The sequence below is a fragment of the Equus caballus genome, chromosome 5 (assembly GCF_041296265.1).
Source record: "Equus caballus isolate H_3958 breed thoroughbred chromosome 5, TB-T2T, whole genome shotgun sequence".
Lineage (NCBI taxonomy): Eukaryota > Metazoa > Chordata > Mammalia > Perissodactyla > Equidae > Equus > Equus caballus.
In genome coordinates this window covers 8,110,030-8,128,210 of record NC_091688.1, presented here as the reverse complement: position 1 = coordinate 8,128,210, position 18,181 = coordinate 8,110,030, and the positions used below count along the sequence as shown (strand labels likewise).

The 18,181-nt window shown below is 39.7% G+C and overlaps 1 protein-coding gene across 31 annotated transcripts in view; it reads right to left on the bottom strand.

Moving 5' to 3' along the window:
• The window catches only part of DNM3 (dynamin 3), a 567,669-nt gene that overhangs the window by 259,166 nt on the left and 290,322 nt on the right, over positions 1-18,181 (bottom strand). For all 31 annotated transcript variants that reach the window (XR_011438995.1, XR_011438997.1, XR_011438996.1 and 28 more), the window contains one exon: positions 3,495-3,608. Coding sequence is in view for 26 of the 31 variants with exons in the window: in XM_070267682.1 (XP_070123783.1) it covers positions 3,495-3,608 (114 nt within the window). In the remaining 5 variants the exon portion in view is untranslated. The remainder of the gene's footprint in view (positions 1-3,494; positions 3,609-18,181) is intronic.

Genomic DNA, 18,181 nt, shown 5'->3' with positions numbered 1-18,181 from the left:
TAATAACTATTTCTTGAATATTAGCAAAGAACAACGAAGAGTGCCATCCCCTCTCTTTTGCCCTGACAGCAGGCTCAGAGGTGGTCTGCAATGGTAGGAAGCTCTGGCAAGACAAATGGAGCAGGGCAGGGAAGACAGTAGTGGTGGCTGAGGGGTAGTGAGGTGGGAACAAATGGTCATGGCTCCAATGGAAAAAGGCTCTGCCCCATGGACACAGACAATTTGAAGATAGGGGTCATTCATGAGTCAGGCATCAACATTTTGAAAAGTTCCTATCTTGTTTCTTGAACAGAGTTTTTAATGAGTAACAGTAGCTAATGACTGCAGCCTAGCTGTACGTGGCCCTCACTCTGAGCTCCTCCCCAACCACCCAGTACAAGTCACCATCTTCTCTTGCCTGGGCCACTGCTGCAGTCTCCTAGCTGGTCTCCCTTCTATTCTTGCCACCTCTACGCCTTCCACACATAAACTGCATCCTACACATCATGCTCAACCCAGCAGCCAAAGTGATATTTCTAAAACATAAATCCGATCATGTCACATCCTGTTGGAACATTCCAATGGTTTTCAATTATCCTTGGAATAAAATCCAAATCATTGGGTGGTGCCTTACAAGGCCCCACCAGCTGGTACTTCTGATTTTATTCCCTACTTCTCTCCTCACCGCTCCAACATTCCAGCCACAGGTGCTCTGCTGGCTCCCACCATGGGGGTGGTAATACTATGGTTCCCTCTATCTGGAATGTTCTTCGACAAAATATGCTACCATCGCCCATCATTCCAGTCTCTGCTCCAATGTTACTTCCTCCCAAACACCCAATCTAAAAATCCCTTCCCCATTACTTTCTAGCTCATTGCCCTATTTTATTTTCTTAGAACACTTAATATTTGGTAATGTATTATTAGTCCACTTGTTAGTTCCATAAAGCAGCAAACGTATCTGTCATTTTCTCTTTCCTGAAATGGTCTAAACTGAGAAAACAAATCTTTCCTAAACTTTCTTCATCTAAATCACTCCAATTTATTTCAAGGGTCACTCCTATCCTCTTCCATACCCAACCACCCTCCACACATGTAGTTTGAATACAATGTTCTCTGGCACTCAGTTAATATTATAACTGCACTCATGTATTTCCTATTTGTTGTAATTAAGTGCTCATGAGGGAGCTTCAGCAGCAAAGATTTTATAAAAAGTTATCCTGAGTTTATAGAGGAGAGGAGGGGATGACTGGTGACCATGAGCTCCCCAAGCTCTCAAGTCTTCTTCCTTCCCTCCAGGGAACATCAGGTGCCTTCCAAAGGGCTTGTTTCAGTACCCACATGGCCAAACAAGAGAACCCTAAAGTCATACTCCTATGGCAGTAGCTGCCCCAGATTCCTCCAAGCCCCTGATACTAACATGCAGGAAAATGCCAGAAGATGCCTGGAACTCATCTCAACAAATCCTCTGTGGGATGAGGTTGACTTGGACCACTCCAGCATCTCTGGGATTCTTGCCTACTTTTGTGGTTGAGAGCATAAGCTCTGGAGCCTGACAGCCAGGGTTCGAATTTCTGCTTTGCCACCAACTAGCTATGTGACCTTGGGACGTCAGTTATCCCCAGCAATACTAAGTGTTCTGCAATAAGGGAAACTGAGTCCCTATAGGAATGACATTTCAGAATTTTTTTTTTTTAAGATTTTATTTTTTTCCTTTTTCTCCCCAAAGCCCCCCAGTACATAGATGTATATTCTTTGTTGTGGGTCCTTCTAGTTGTGGCATGTGGGACGCTGCCTCAGCGTGGCTTGATGAGCAGTGCCATGTCCGCGCCCAGGATTCGAACCAACGAAACACTGGACCGCCTGCAGCGGAGCGCGCAAACTTAACCACTCGGCCATGGGGCCAGCCCCAGAATTTTTTTTTTTTTTTAAGTTTACTCATCTGAAAAATGGGGATAATAATAGTACCTATTGTTAGGGTTATAATGTGGATTACATGAGTTAATTAATATATATAGAACACTAGCTATTATCATTATGATTCCTCAGCAAAATCTTTTGCTTTCCCTAGAATAACTGAGAAAGGCCCCAAGAGTGATATGTACATGATATGAAATGTACATAAATGATCATCTAAATCCTTGGAAACAAAATGTATCTAAGAGAACATTTCGTAGGGCAACTGACCACAAAAGAAAAGAATCCATTTACTGATTTTTATATCTAAGGAGGAGTCTCAGAGCTCCTGAAGCTGTGGTCTTTAAAGACTAGAGCTTTCCACAGAATCACAGGGACATCTAAGAGGCAAGAACAGGAAAGAAACCATTGCTAATCCTCAAACTCTCACAACGAGCAATTCCACGTGTGACTGAAGTCAGTGAAATAAATGACATAAAAGTTTAAACAAAGCTTTCAATAGAAATTGTCTTTGGACATTTATAAAGGATTTGATTTCCCTTACTGCAGAAAATTTAGTAGCAATCAACTGATCAGCCGGTATTTATTCAACACATTATAGTGCACAAAGCGCTTAGGAAACGGAAAGAACTATATAAGATGGGAAACTTCTCCTCCAACAACTACAAAGGCACCTCGTAGAGCTTTCAAAAGATAGAAAACCGACTGGAAGGACTTTTAACTCTGAAAGGCATGCCCCTTATAGCCAAAAAGTTTGAGACCATCTCACCTGTACATAGTTTTGCTGTCAGCGAGTATTCTTGTCTAATGCTTGCATGCTGCGTTATAAGCACCAAAAACTGCTCAGGGCAGAGCAGAGCTATCAAAATTTCCAAAATATAGTTTAGTCTCCATCCACGCCCTCCCAGTGCCAGCACTATCACTTTATAGCACTTTAAGGGCTCTGCACAACCGATAGGAGATTTTTTGTGCTTTTATAGTTATCAGATTTAAATGAGTAGTAAGTCACAGGACCAAAAATTATTAACATCTAACATGAACCAGAACACCATAATTATCATAATTCATGCTTTTACACAGATATCAAATTCTCAAAGAACACAATTCATATGAACAATTATCTGGTACTCACTTGAAGACGAGTGATTTGGACATTTTCAAAAGCCTGTCATTTGAGACAGATGTCACAGCAATAATTCCAAAATGCTTTATCAACTCTGATCAGTCCTATTAATTTTGTTGTTACAATGCTGTTACCTTGAGTCTTTCAACACACTGTTTAACGAAAATAGCTGTCACTGTATCAGTACCTTGCCATTATTACACAGAAGGAAGTTTCTAACTACTGACTCCTAATTCCCTTTTTTCAGGCAAACAAATGTGACTACACCAAAGAAATAAAAGGAATTATTTTAGGGGAATATTGTAAAATTAAAAATCTATGAGGAAAAAATAGTGCTTCTTCAAACAAACATCTCAAGCTAAGCCTTACTGAAAGAGAACCACTGGTGCCTCAAAATTGTATACCACAATAATATCAATTAATTTGAAATTAGAAACACTTTAACAAGAAAATTCTGTCACTCTCTGTGGCTTACCTCATCATCTTTATACCAGGACAAGCTTTCAGCAGTAAGGACGAACCAGTAACCCTTGGAGCCTCCTTTCATGATGCCAATGTTGCTGATGGTTAGCCACCCCTTGCGAATCACCTACGAGAGAGCACAGATCAGCAAAGAGGTTAAGTTCACAGGAGCCAATGGACAGCACCGGTCTTGCCCAACTAAAGTTAAAAACAAGATACAAATGGCAATAAGAAGAGCATTGTTTCCCCAAAGCTCAACCTCTATTAAGCTATTTAACATAATTTATCTTCCCAAACTACAGATAACCAGAGGGAAGTCTCTCCCATCAAATGAATGAAATCAAAATCGCAGGCTTATATGGATGGCAGAAGCAGAGCAACTGAAACAAACAAGAATGAAAGGAGGCAGACTAACAGGCTTGTGCCAGACCTATTTATGAGAGTGCTGCTACAATTAAAACATATTTAGTTGATTGGATGAACAATAGACCCTCCGTGCCCATAGCCTCTTCTCCCCTTCCAGCCCACTGGCCCATTAGTTTGCCTGGTTTGCATCTCATTAAGATTTCCACCAGAGACTGGCCACCAAATGATGAAAAGAAGAAACTCAAGCCAACCAATTAATTCCTTGTTAACAGCTCTGAATAAGGCCAAATGAAAGAGAAAGCTGAAACAATAGCTAAAATTAAAAGTTCGGTTTTTTAATGATCTATATTTGTCCATCTACTTCTGGTTGTTATTTGCCATACTAAAAAATATGCAGCATCTTCATAAAAATCTTTAGACAGCTTTTAAATTTTAAAATGTCAACAACTTGGATTATAGATTTGATAGAAACTATCTATAAACGGCATTCAAGTGAAAATCTATTTTTTCTCACAGTTGTTATAAAGTTAAATTCTGTTTTCCATATGGCATGCTTTACCATCTCCTCTGTGCTAGATAATTTTTATTGTCATAGAAGCAGAAATGAAATACTACATGGAATTGTATGATATTGTTGTAAGTGTCAAAAGTCCCATACCTAAATGGTTCAAAATCCTAGATATTTAAAAACTTACTTATTGAATGACAAATGAGTGTAGTTCCTAAAGGAAGATGAAAATCCTAATAATCAGATTTTTCAAAAATATTGATATTAAGTTTTCTTGTTGAAGAAGGAAAGTCAATCCTAAGGAAAACTGTGAAATAAGCCATGGTTGTCATTACTGATCCCCCAAGCCTCTCTCCATACACTTCTGTCCCTGCCTCCCTTGATGCCCTGCCTCAGCATCTCCCAAGTGTCCATTCTCCCCTATCTAATAATGCTCTGCAACTTTTACAGACCCCTGTACAGAACCCCACTCACTGGCAGACCGAGCAGTTCTCACTCAGACTAAGCAGTTCTCTCTATTGTTCAAAATTACTCTTTCGTCTTACCCTCTACTTCAGAAAGATGGAAACAATACTTCTCAAAGTATAGCTTCTACCAGCTATATTATAAGCATTTGGATCTTTCTAAAAATACAGATTCTTGGGCCACTTACCAGTCCAAATGAATCAGAATATGTACCTATGAAACCCAGGAATCTAGATGTTAACATGTTCCCAAGGCGATTCTTCTTTTTATTATTGAGGTAACATTGGTTTATAATGTTATATAAATTTCAGGTGTACAGTATTATAATTCAACTTCTGTATAAGGTGATTCCTGTTCATACTGAAGTTTGATGATGATTGCCTGTACACATACAATCGAATCTTCATTCTCCTTAGAGCAAATCTCACCTAATCTTTAGTAAGAAGGAGCTCGTTAAATTATTTCACACTAACATTGTTACCCACCCTACTAGGACTTACAAATAGCATAACAATCATGGTACTAAATGAAAGTACACTTATTCCATTTTATCAAGTATCGTTGGATAAAAAGGAAGTCTTCCAGATACTCCACAAACCGCAATAAGCAAATCACTACTATTTCACCCACTGGTAGAACAGGATGGCTCCATCAAGGAGAGCCATGAATTACAAACATTTCTTAAGAAGCTACTATGTATCAAGACGAAAAAGAGCATTATGATGCCACAATCTCTGCCCTCAAGAATCTTATAGTTTAGTAGGGAAGGCAGATCCATAAAGAGATAATTTCAATATAATTGTGTAGTAAGAGATGCATGCCAAGCAAAAGAAGGGGAACTCATCACAACGTAGGAAGCTATAATAGGCTTTCCTTAAAGAGATGGTACTTCAGAAGAGCCTGGAAGAGAAACAGAATTAGTCAGGTCAGAAAGTAGTTTGTTTATCTGTTTGTTTACCTATATGAGGAAGGACAAAACAAGAATAAAATACGAAAGAGCCACTTAGCACAGCAAATGTGAGGTGGAGATGAAGAAGTTGAAGCAGGTGGGGTAGTCAGAGTGAATCCAGTTCAATGAGACCCCAAATGTTAGTGATCTCACTCCCCTGGAAGTACTAAAATAAATTTTAAGGACATATGTAAATTTATTTTTAAATTATATATGACCATTGTATTAATAAATTATGCACATCATAGAGAAATATACAGAGAAATTTGAAAGTATGACATGAAGATGAAATTAATAATATTTAATGTTTTTATTTTGTGGGGGAAATCTTATTTTATTTGTTACATTTATCACTTTATTAATGACTTAGAGATACGAGGGACATGGTATCAATATCTACATTAAATATTAATAAATCTGAACTGTTTTCTTATTTTCTAGATAAAAATACACATAAGTAGATGTTCTACTGTATCCTCCTGCATTCCAGTGGGTTTGCATGCTCCCTGGGGCAGAGACACTAGGTTATGTAAGATACTACAATAACCCAAGTGAGAAATGTCCAAGGTGTGAACTAAAGCCATGATGTAGTAAGGATGAAAATAAATGAACCTACTGGAGAAACACCTAGGAGATAAAATCAACAGGACTTATGACTGGATGAGAGGGAGACTGGTGAAGGTACAGACTCCAGAACTGCACTGTACAGTAGCCATTAGCCACACACGCTCAGTGAGCCCCAGTGACTAATTTCAATTCAGACGTGCAATGTGTAGAATGCACACTGGATTCTGAAAACTTTGTACGAAAACAATAATGTAAAATATCCTGTTACATGCTTCAATCTTTATCACAAGTTGAAATTACAATATTTTGGATATATTGGATAAACAAAATCTATTTTTAATATCCATTTCACCTACTTCATTTTAATTCTTTTAACGCGGCTACTAGAAAATTTTAAATAATATATGTGGCTTGTATTATTTTTGTATTGGACATTGTGCTGTTCTAGAATGATCTGAAATTCTTGGGGCTACCAACACAGAAGAAATAGAGGAATAGAACTAAGTTTTGTAAAGTGGGTGAGCTGATGGTGAATTCAGCCAAGCCCATGTCGAATCTGAGGTACCTGTGGGAAACAAGCATGTAAATGAGCTGACCTCTGAAGCAAAATGGAGATGTTAGGACTGGAGATGCAGACGGCAAGTCATCAGCATATATATATATATATACGGCAGTTAAAACTTTGAGTGAAATAGCGGTGGCTCATGGTGGAATCCTGGGGAAATACCAACATTCAAGAGGTGGTCAGAAAAGAGTCTGAAAAGGAATGTCAGAGAAATAAGAGCAATAAGGTCATGGAAGCCAACGCAAGGTGAATTTCAAGGAATATGTGGTTGGAAGTGTCAAATTCAGCACAGAAAGGGATGTGTGAAGTGCAATGCAGACGTGATAGTGTCTTAAGCAATGCCAGCTGCAGTGCACTGGTGGGATAAGTCAGAATTCACCGAGTTGAGAAGTGAATGGGAAGTAAAAAAACCAAGACAATGACTTCAAAGAGCTCTATCCAGAGGAGGATGAAAGACAGTTAAAACCAGAATAGACACAGGGTCAAAGGAGGTGTTTTTGTTGCTGTTGTTGCTGCTGCTGTTTTTTTGGTTTGGGGATTTTGTTTTTTTTAGCATGTGAAAGAATTGAGCATATTTACTGCTTGAGGAGAAATAATTGGTAGAGTAAGAGGTTGATGATATACGAAAGACCAAGGACCAAGAAGATGGGAGCAGATGAAATGAAGAGCACAGGTAAGGGGCTGTCCTTGAACAGGACTAAGGCTGCCTCATCTTGCGAGCCTGGGGGAGGCTGGGAGACCGAGGACAGATGTAGGTCCTCCGTGAGGAAGAGAGTAGAAAGTTTAAGAAAGTTATATTTGATCTTTCCATCTCTCTTGAGAAGAGAAGAGACTAAATGATCTGCAGGAGAGTGAGGATGAGAAGTTTGGAGAAAAGGCTGGAGGATACTATGAAGCATTGGGACAATTTGTAATTGAAGGAGAAAGTGAACATAAGTAGAATTAGTAAAAAAATAGTTGACAAAACACACTATAAGACTCCTAGAAGATAACACACGAGAAAATCTAGATGACTTTGGGTATGGTGACACCTTTTTAGACACAATACCAAAGACACCATCCATGAAAGAAATAGTTTATAAGCTTAATTAAATAGACTTAATTATTATATTATAGACTTTAATTAATTATTTAATTAATTATTATTATTATAGACTTAATTAAAATTAAAAACTTCTGCTCTGTGAAAGACAATATCAAGAGAACTAGAGAACATGACACAGAGAGGGGGAACTTATTTGCAAAAGACACATTTGACAAAGGCCTATTGTCCAAAATAAACAGAGAATTCTTAAAACTCAATAATAAGAAAACAACCTGATTAAAAAATGGGCCAGGGGCCAGCCCAGTGGCCGAGTGGTTAAGTTCATGCACTCCGCTTTGGTGGCTCAGGGTTTTGCTGGTTCGGATCCTGGGCACGGACACGGCACCACTCATCAGGCCATGCTGAGGCGGCATCCGACAGAGCACAACCAGAGGCGCTCACAACTAAAATACACAACTCTGTACCAGGGGGTTTGGGGAGAAGAAGGAAAAATTGAAAAAGAAAAAGGGCCAAAGACTTTAACAGATGCTTCACCAAAGAAGACATACAAATGGCAAATAAGAATATGAAAAGATGCTCCATAACATACGTCATCAGAGAAATGCAAATTAAAACAACAATGAGATACCACTACACATCTATTGAAGTGGCCAAAATCCAGAACACTGACAACACCAAATGCTGACAAGGATGTGGAACAACAGGAACTCTCATACATTTCTGGAGGGAATGCAAAATGATACAACTGCTTTGGAAGACAGTTTGGTACTTTCTTAGAAAGCTAAACATACTCTTACCACGTGATCCAGCAACCACAATCCTTGGTATTCACCCAAAGAAGGTGAAAACTTATGTACACACATGCATATTTATAGCAGCTTTATTCATAATTGTCAAAACTTGGAAGCAACTGGGATGTCCTTCAGTATACGAATGGATAAATAAACCATAGTACATCCAGATAGTGGAATATTATTCAGTGCTAAAAAGAAATGAGCTATCAAGCCATGAAAAGATATGGAGGAAACTTAAACGCATATTACTAAGTGAAAGAAGCCAACCTGAAAAGCCGGCACACTGTATGATTCTAAATATATGACATCCTGGCAGAGGCAAAAGCATGAAGACAGTCAAAAGATCAGTGGTTGCTGTCGGGGTAGGGGAAGGAAGAGATGAACAGGCAGAGCACAGAGGAACTTTAGGGCAGTGAAAATACTCTGCATGATATTATAATGATGGACACAGGTCATTATACTTTTGTCCAAACCCATAGAATGTACAACACCAAGAATGAGTCCTAAGGCAAACCATGGACTTTGGGTGATTATGATGTGTCAATGTAGGTTCATCCCTGGTAAAAAAAAAAAAAAAAGAAAAAAGAAAAATGTACCATTCTGGTGAGTGATATTGATAATGGGGAAGGTTATGCATGTGTCGGGGGAGAAAATACATGAAAAATCTCTGTACCTTCCTCTCAATTTTGTTGTAAATTTAAAAGTACTCTCAAACAAATAAGATCTTTAAAAAAAATGAGAGTTGAAAGTTGAGAATGAAGGCCATAAACTTGCAGGGATACCACTGGCCCAGTTGCATTATTGTCGCCAGCAGCGCCCTACACACTGCCCTGCACACTTGATGTAGAAAAAGAGACGATAAATAGGAATTGATCCAGAGTTCTGAATTTCTGGGCCCAAGTGATCTAAGCACATGGGTGTAAAGATGATAAAGGTTTTGGGCAAGATAGTAATTCAAGTAATAATAGATTCAATCTAAGTCAGGCAGAGAAACGAGGCCAGGAGGTGGTTAATAGAGAGGGAGAAAATGAAAAGACGAATGGACGAGAGAGACCAATGAGATCAAAAAAGCAGATACTTTGCAAGGGAAGGCACACAAGAAGTTTTGGGAATTTCAAATGATGTGAGGCAATAAACTGCCTGATCTTACTGGCACCATTGGATCCATCTCTGAAAGATGCACCACTATTTCTAGAAGAATTGAAGGTGATAGCCAGAAAACATATTTATTAAACATCATTTCATCCAGTGGATACATTCAACTGAGCTATATGGAAATTATGAGTTACTAATAAGACTTAAAATGAAATTTGCAAAGAATAGACACAAAATAATTAGATTTTTACATTCTACGACATTATAGTCATTTGCATCGCATCAGGCTTTCTCAGCTGGAGAGAAAAAGAAGAGGATTACAGCTACCATGTTGTGAGTGCACACGGCTCACAACCTTCACAGGCTTCCATGGAAACGTGTTCAGCACCGGATGCTGTCAGCAAGTAAGTTGCTGTCATAAAAAGCTTAAGATACTCTGGTCCTGTGCCAGCCCTTTCTTTTCCAACAGAAGAAGCATATTTGCCACAAATGGACTTTTTTTTCCCAATGAAAGTCAGCTCAAAATAAGAATAGAGAAAAAATAATTCTTCATGTACTTTTTCACAAAAGAGTTTTGAGGGACAGAAAAATCACAAAAACAAGGTAAGACAGTGGAATGAGATGAGAAAAGGCAAGAATTCAGGAAAAATGGTCACAACACAAGAAGTAAGAATGCTAGCTGAGGGGAAATTAATATAATAAAACAAAGGAAAGGAAGTGAGAATGAGAAGACAAAGACAAAATAAAATCTGAAAAGAATGTCCAGACAAATGGAATTGATTGCAGAGTTTCTTCACAGAGAAAGATATCAAATAAAATGCTAATTTTGTATTCAAATTTAAAATTACCACAATAAGTCCACCAACATTCAGCATAATAACCATTGACAGCCTCTTAGTGTTTGAATACCAAATTCTGTTTTGAGTGCCCAAGTAAACAAGAGCAAGCAAGCCCATAATTACAGGACTAGAAGGGATCTTGAGAGCTAAAAGGGCATGTTCTTATTTGTAAGGCTTGAGACAAACCATTTTTTAAAATTTACTGCCATAAACATCACCCAAGCTTCTTTCGCCAAATACAGAAACTTTGAAAGCAACTGCAAGCCCAGAAATGGAGAGAGGGCAAGAGCCCCGCCCCTCCCCTTGGTGGCGAGCCTGCATCAGAGTGTGTGTTCTTGGTGGCTCCCTCTGTGCTGTAAGAAGGCAGGCCTCTCAGGGTTGGCAAAATCTTGTACATTAGGAGTAAGTTTGGTCCTAAACATCTGGCCGGCACACTGGATCATAAAATTAATACACAAAGAATACAATTATGAGGAGAAAAAAGTACATGTGGAAAAGTTCTAACATAGCCAAGCCTTCAGGCCTTGAACTTTATTTGGGAGCAGGGTGTTTTGACCCTGGCCTGGCTTAAGGTAGACCATGCAAGTTTTTCTCAGCTCTGCAGCTGGCTTTTAACTGCCGCAGCCTGGGGGGAGGTTGTAAACCAGAGACCGTGTGATATTTTTATCTTGGTAGATTACCAACGCTTACACACAGGCTTTATCCGTAGATGAGGAGCTGCTTCTATAAAGGTAGATCACACACCACAGGGCCTCACGGGTAAATGCTGCTGAACAGCATCGGCCCAGCAAAGACACAAGACACAAGCCGGGCCAGTCACTCAGCTGACCGACCTCTGTGAGCACAGGCATCCTCAGGACGCAGGCTTGTCCTTGAATTGACTGATAGAGATTTTCCTAAACAGATGTGTCTGAGGCAAGGATTGAACTATAGCGAAAAGAGTCTTTCCCTCCATGGGCTGCTAGGCTTCAGAAGGGGGAATTCCATTTACTACTCGTAAACCGTAAGGCAGCTGAGGTCCACATGCATGACAGAGCACTCAAGGTTCTAGCTTTAGTTTCTTAGGTCCAGGCCCAGGCAGGAGGCAGAAGGGTTAAGTTAGCTGCCCTCAGTGCCTCGTGCACCCTGGGCCAGGGCAAGGAGGGAACTGGAGAACAGCCTTAACTCATATGCTTATTTACAGACTCAGTGGTCACCCCCTACCCCAGCACACGTTCTCAAGCTGGTTCTGGACTAACTATATAGGAGGAAGAAAGTCTCCTTAAGAGGCCTAGGCTTCGTAGAGCAAGAAATTACGTAACAAGAGGCAGGAAGGGAGACACAACGGCAAAAGGAATGTAAAATGATGAGGTTTTGAATATGCTACATGAAAGAGGAAAGTAACTCAAATAAGGCCTGGTGACTCGGCTACTACCACTGCAAATTCCTGACCTTCGCAATAGACAGCAAGGTTTCAGGCACTCTCTAAGACTATATGTACAGACGGCTTTCCCCCTTAATGGTAAGTGAACACAGGCAAAATTAACCTCTTGGGAAGAGATTTCCCCCAATAAATGTGTAGGTTCACAGACAGCTAGAAAAAACTGACAGCCTGGCAGGGCTACACCCAGGAAGGTTTTCTCCGCCTACCCTCTCTCATTCAGACACTGCTGAATGTCTGCTGTGTTCACTGGCTGCACCTAGGAGAAGGGTCTAGGAACATAAGCGCGGCCTGGCATGACTGCTTTAAAGACTAGGGAGTCAATGTGTCTTACTAAATTTTGTTGATGTGGAGCTGGTGCTGGGATTATCTTTTGTGTCCCACTCTTTGCTTTATTTATGAGGAAGGAACACTAGAGACTATTTCACCTTCAGGAGCCCAGACAGAACAACTCATTCCTGCGGAGGCAGCTCAGGGTGCAGCTGCTGAAGGACCCTCCACTCCACCGGGGCAAGGAACCGTTCTGGCTGAGGCCAAGAGAGTAAGGCTCAAGGGAGGACTTGACTTTGATGTTCCGCAAGTATCTTTGAATTCGCAAACTCTTTTGGGAATGTAACATTTGGACTTTAACTTCGGAGAACTTCATAGTAGAAGAGGGTTCATATTCACATTGAGGACATGTCTATTTTGTTGAGATTTTAGTACAGAGTGTAATATACTAGAACACATTAATGATATAATTTGACCACTGCAGAATCCCTGATAGGCTATGGGAACAGTATGGCTGAACATAATCTGAAAAAAGAAACAAAATAAGGATGAAATATTTAACCTTGGGTACAGACTGGCCTTGGAGTGAATTTTACTAATGGACTGTTTTGATCCATTTCAGAACCTTCTGTCCACTAGTGGTCCCAGAAGGGAGCCCAAAGAGCCATGTTATCTTTGAAGGAGTGGCTTCAAGAAGGTAGGTGCAGGACTCACAGACTGTTGATCTACCATATGATCCAGCTATTCCACTGCTGGGTATTTATCCAAAGAACATGAAGACACAAATATGTAAAGATACATGCACCCCTATATTCACTGCAGCATTATTCACAATAGCCAAGACGTGGAAGCAACCTAGGTGCCCACCAAGGGACAAATGGATGAAGAAGATGTGGTATACAGACACAATGGAGTACTACTCAGCCATACAAAAGATTGAAATCTGGCCATTTGTGACGACATGGATGAACCTTGAGGGTAGTATGCTAAGTAAAATAAGTCAGAGGGATAAAGTCAAATACCCTATGATCTCACTCATAAATAGAAGATAAAAACAATGACAAACAAACACATGGAGAGAGAGATTGGATTGATGGTTACGGGGTGAAGCGGAGAGGGAGGAAGGCAAAAGGGATGATTAGGTATATGTGATGGATTGTAATTAGTCTTTGGGTAGTGAACATGATGTCATCTACACATAAATCAAAACATAACGATGTATGCCCGAAATCTATATAATGTTATAAACCAATGTTACTGCAATTAAAAAAAAAGGGCATTAATCACCTGGAAAAAAAAAAAAAAGAAGGTAGGAGGAGGACTCACAGACTGTTGATCTCTTCCTCCAAAGGGGGCTAGTCACACCCCTGGTTAACCACTGGCTTAACCATTAAACCCAATGGAATAAAAGGTGGAGGAGGGCTGGGGAATATTGCCAAGGGGCGAGGGATGGAGAGGCATTCCTGTAGTTTCCTTACTCATTCCACCCGGAGGAGTAAAGCGACTCCTCAGATTGGTGGATCTAGGAGGATAAATAGGGAAGGGTAGTCCAGGGCCGTTCTCTCCCCTATACATCTTGGGACCTAGCCTGCCCACAGAGAGCACACGCTCTAACAGGAAGGAAGGGGTTCACGCCTGCAGTTTTGAGGGATAACTTTAATTCAGGTAAGTGTTCAAAGGTGTTTCTCACCTGCGATACTTGATAAGTCAGTCAAACAGTATTTACTGAAAGCCTATGGTGGGCTCAGCACTGTGCCAGCCGCCCTGCTGCTATGATCCCAAAGGAGGGCCACCATGGCTATGGCCAGGTGCGCCTTATCAGTGGGCTGACAACGTAAAAAATAGATTTTCACATCTGATGAACTAATCTTATGATTGGGATAAAAAAGCTATGAAAACAAGCAAACAACATGAAGTATATCTAAAGGAATTTAAAGAATAATCAAATTAAAACACAAAATAATGAAATATTGTTTGTTTTGTTTTCAAGACTACAAAATACTACTATGAATAAATTGGCTACGTGACATTTACTTGTTTAGATGTTCCTTTCATGGTTTTAACTTTCTAGGAAATCAGAGCACAGAGTTCTGTAAGATTTTAAAATAGGTCAGGTTAAGAATACAATTTGACTCCATTTCTAAGAATTCAAAGATAACAAGAACAGCTAACATCTACTAAACGCTACTCTGAGCCAAGCATTGTGCTAAGAGTTCCATGTGTATTATTTCCTTTAATCCACATAATAATCCTTTGAGGGAGGTAGTATTTTCCTTACGTAGCGGATGAGGAAACTGCCATCATGTTCCTGCTTCACTGCCAAGTCCAAGCTGGTAACCCAGAGCCTTCCCCACAGGAGCGGAGGCACCACTGGCCATTTTACTGCACTCTGCAGGGCACGCTCAGAGGACTCGGCCTCTTAGCACTCGAATGAAAGAAAATCTCTCCAGTGGTCTGACATCAGAGCCCAGCCTTCAACCCACAACACATGCAAGGATGTTGGCCAAAGTATTGTTTCTAGTGGCAAGCAACTAGAAACAACCTATTTGCCTAACCAGAAACTGGTTAACAGATCATGATATAATCCTCTGATATTGAATTAAGCTCAGCAAAAACACCCAATACATGATGCGAGAAAACATTTTTGTGAGAGAGTGCTAATTCTGGCTAGGATCTAGAACCAGACTGTCTGAGAGCGCCTCCTAATGCCAGCACTTGCGAGGTGGGTGACACTGGGTGAGTCTCTTTGCCTCTATTTCCTCATATGTAACATGAGATAATAACATAGAGTTGTTATGAGGATTATGAGTTAATAAATGTAAAGAATGTACACAATATACAAAAATTAACTCAAAATGGATTAAAGACTTGAATTTAAGATCTGAAACCATAAAATTCTTAGAAGAAAATATAGGCAGTATGCTCTTTGAAATCAGTCTTAGCAGTATCTTTTCAAATACCATGTCTACTCAGGCAAGGGAAACAAAAGAAAAAATAAACAAATGGAACTACATCACACTAAAAGCTTGTGCAAGGTAAAGGAAACTATGAACAAAATGAAAAGACAACCCACCAAATGGGAGATGATATTTGCAAATCATAGACCTGAAAAGGGTTTAAATGCCAAAATATATAAAGAACTCGTACAACTTAACAACAAAACAACAAACAACCTGATCAAAAAATGGGCACGGGAGGGGCTGGCCCAGTGGCATAGTGGTTAAGTTCATGCACTCTGCTTTGGTGACCCAGGGTTCACAGGTTTGGATCCCAGGTATGGGCCTATGCACTGCTCATCAAGCCATGCTGTGGCGGCCTCCCACATACAAAAAGGGCTTAGACCAGTACCTATTAGTATTATTACATATGGTATTATTTCAGTTATATTTGTTAATGTTAGGATAGAAAAGAGACTGTAATATACACCAAAATGTTAACTATGATTGAAAATTATTGGCAAGATACAAAGTTATATTTATTTCCTCCTTCAATTCTCCTGTACTTTCCATATTTTCCTACAATATTCAAGCTATTAAAAATGCAAGTTGCCATCACATTATTGCTTGCTTAAAACAGGCAATTTCTTGAGATTCCCTTTAATGTGTAATGAACACAGCATGCTGCAAAACTGAGGCAGATTACAAAGAACCGGTAGTGAAATAACTCTACAGCACAACATAAAAAGAAAGAATTCTGGAATATCACTTGGGAAATCACCATGATGAAAGAAGCCTAACTATTTTAAATAAGGAACTGATTTGATTGACTGAAAACATATTAACAGCATGCAATAAAAACTGATCGAAAATCAGGAACTGACATTTAATATTCATATCAAATCCCCTTTTTATTTGAAGATACAGCTGCCAAAAAGATAACAACCTTCTGGTTTCTCTGTAAAATCCAACCTTTACCTAAAAACACTGGTGTAAGTTTAAATCATAACCATGTAAATAAAATTTTGTAAGTTAACTAGAACTCTAAGTTATTGTTTCATAAAATAACCTCACCAGGTAACCTGAGGAGCCCTTTCTACTTTTTTTCTGGACTGCCCAAATCTCTAAATACTATTTCTATGGTGACTCCATCGTCCTCCATTCATTCTGCCCCATAAAAACACCTGAAACCTCTCCCCACTGAGTCTCACTTCCAGACCATTAGCCCATGCTCACATAATGAGTGCATTTTTCATGCCTCTGTAGTTCACGAGACTATTATATTATCTTGATTCTCAAAATTACTCCTAAAGAATTTCTTCCCTTCTCATTGTTTCCCAGAATTTTCCCAACTGCCTGTTTATACATTATTTCTGCCACATGCACAGCTATTTCTGAAGAGTTCACTAAGAGTGAGCTGTTTATTCTCAGAGTGTACTCACCTAAACCTCTACAAGATCCAGGCCATTAACCATGATGAAAATCAGGACTCGACTTTTTCCACTTTTTTCCTATGTATCTTTTCCATGTGCAGAGCTTCCTTTGAAGTTAATGGGAGCCCTCCATGTGGAAGAGATTCCAAATGATACAAAACAGAATGAGAACTAAGCCCGTCATCTATTTCTCACATTCAAGGACAAAAATACACACACACAAAGGAAAAGATAACTCATAATTAGCAAGGTCTGAGTAGAATTTGGATAGTTCACTAAAAATAATTCAGAGAACTTCCTTAAGAAAAAAAAGCACCTTAGTAAACACTTATTAGTCCATTTAATAGAAAATTAGTATCTTACATGTATCAGACAGCACATTGAAAATGCAAAGATAAACCAAAAAAATAAAAAGAAACAAAAAAACAAGCATAGTCCCTGAACTTCACAGAGCTTTTAGACAAATGGAGGAACAGGCATTAAGCAAAGACTCACACAGATAAATGTAAAACTAAAGCTGTAGTTGGTGCTGCCAAGGAGTGGGTCAGTATGGTAAGAGAGCTCTGGAGCCTGCGCCAGGTATAAGAAGTGTGCTTGAAGATGTTAGCACTTGCATTACAATCTGAAGGCTATAGGGTGCGAGTAGGAGATGGGGTGGCCATCACACAGTAAGCAGGAGCGAGTCTTATGCAAGACAAGCCTGGAGAGGAAGCAAATCATGCTTGGCCCTGCGATTTATGTCAAGAAATTTCATCTTTATCCTGAGAGGAACGGGAAGCCTTCAAAGTGTTCAAAGCAGGGCAGCAACATCAGATTTGCATCATGGAAAGTTTCCTTCTAGCTCTGTTTTGGTGAAGAGATTAGAGACAGGAGAAAGGATGCAGGGAGATGAGATAGAATCCTAAGTGTAGACAAGGATAACTTTGACAAGAGTCGGGGAAATGGACTTAAGAGAAGTAAACAGGTTTGAGGAGTATTTAGGAAGAAAAACTAACCTGTCAATGATAAATTGGAGATGTAAGATGAGAAGGAATGAGGCATTAAGGATGACTCTCAAGGTTTAAGTTTCTGAAAGCGGACAGACTGTGGAGGCACATTCACAGAGAGTGAGAAGAACTATGTACACAGGGAGGGCATAAGTCATGAGTTCAGTCTGGTCATGTCAAGAACACGTGAAATAAATCATTAGCTATAGAGAAATCCCAATCAGATATACAGATTTGTGAATTGTTGATTACGGGTGTGATTCAACCCACAGGTATGAAAAAATGACATAAAGTAAGAATTTGAGTGCAAAGAGAAGAGGATATCAGACTGAGCCTTGAGGAAAGCCAACATACAATGGCTGGGTGGAGAGGATGAACCTAAAAAGGAGACAGAGGGGTGGTTAGAAGGGTGGGAGAACAAACAGAATATGTCCACAGAAGTCAGAGGAAGAGAATGCTTTA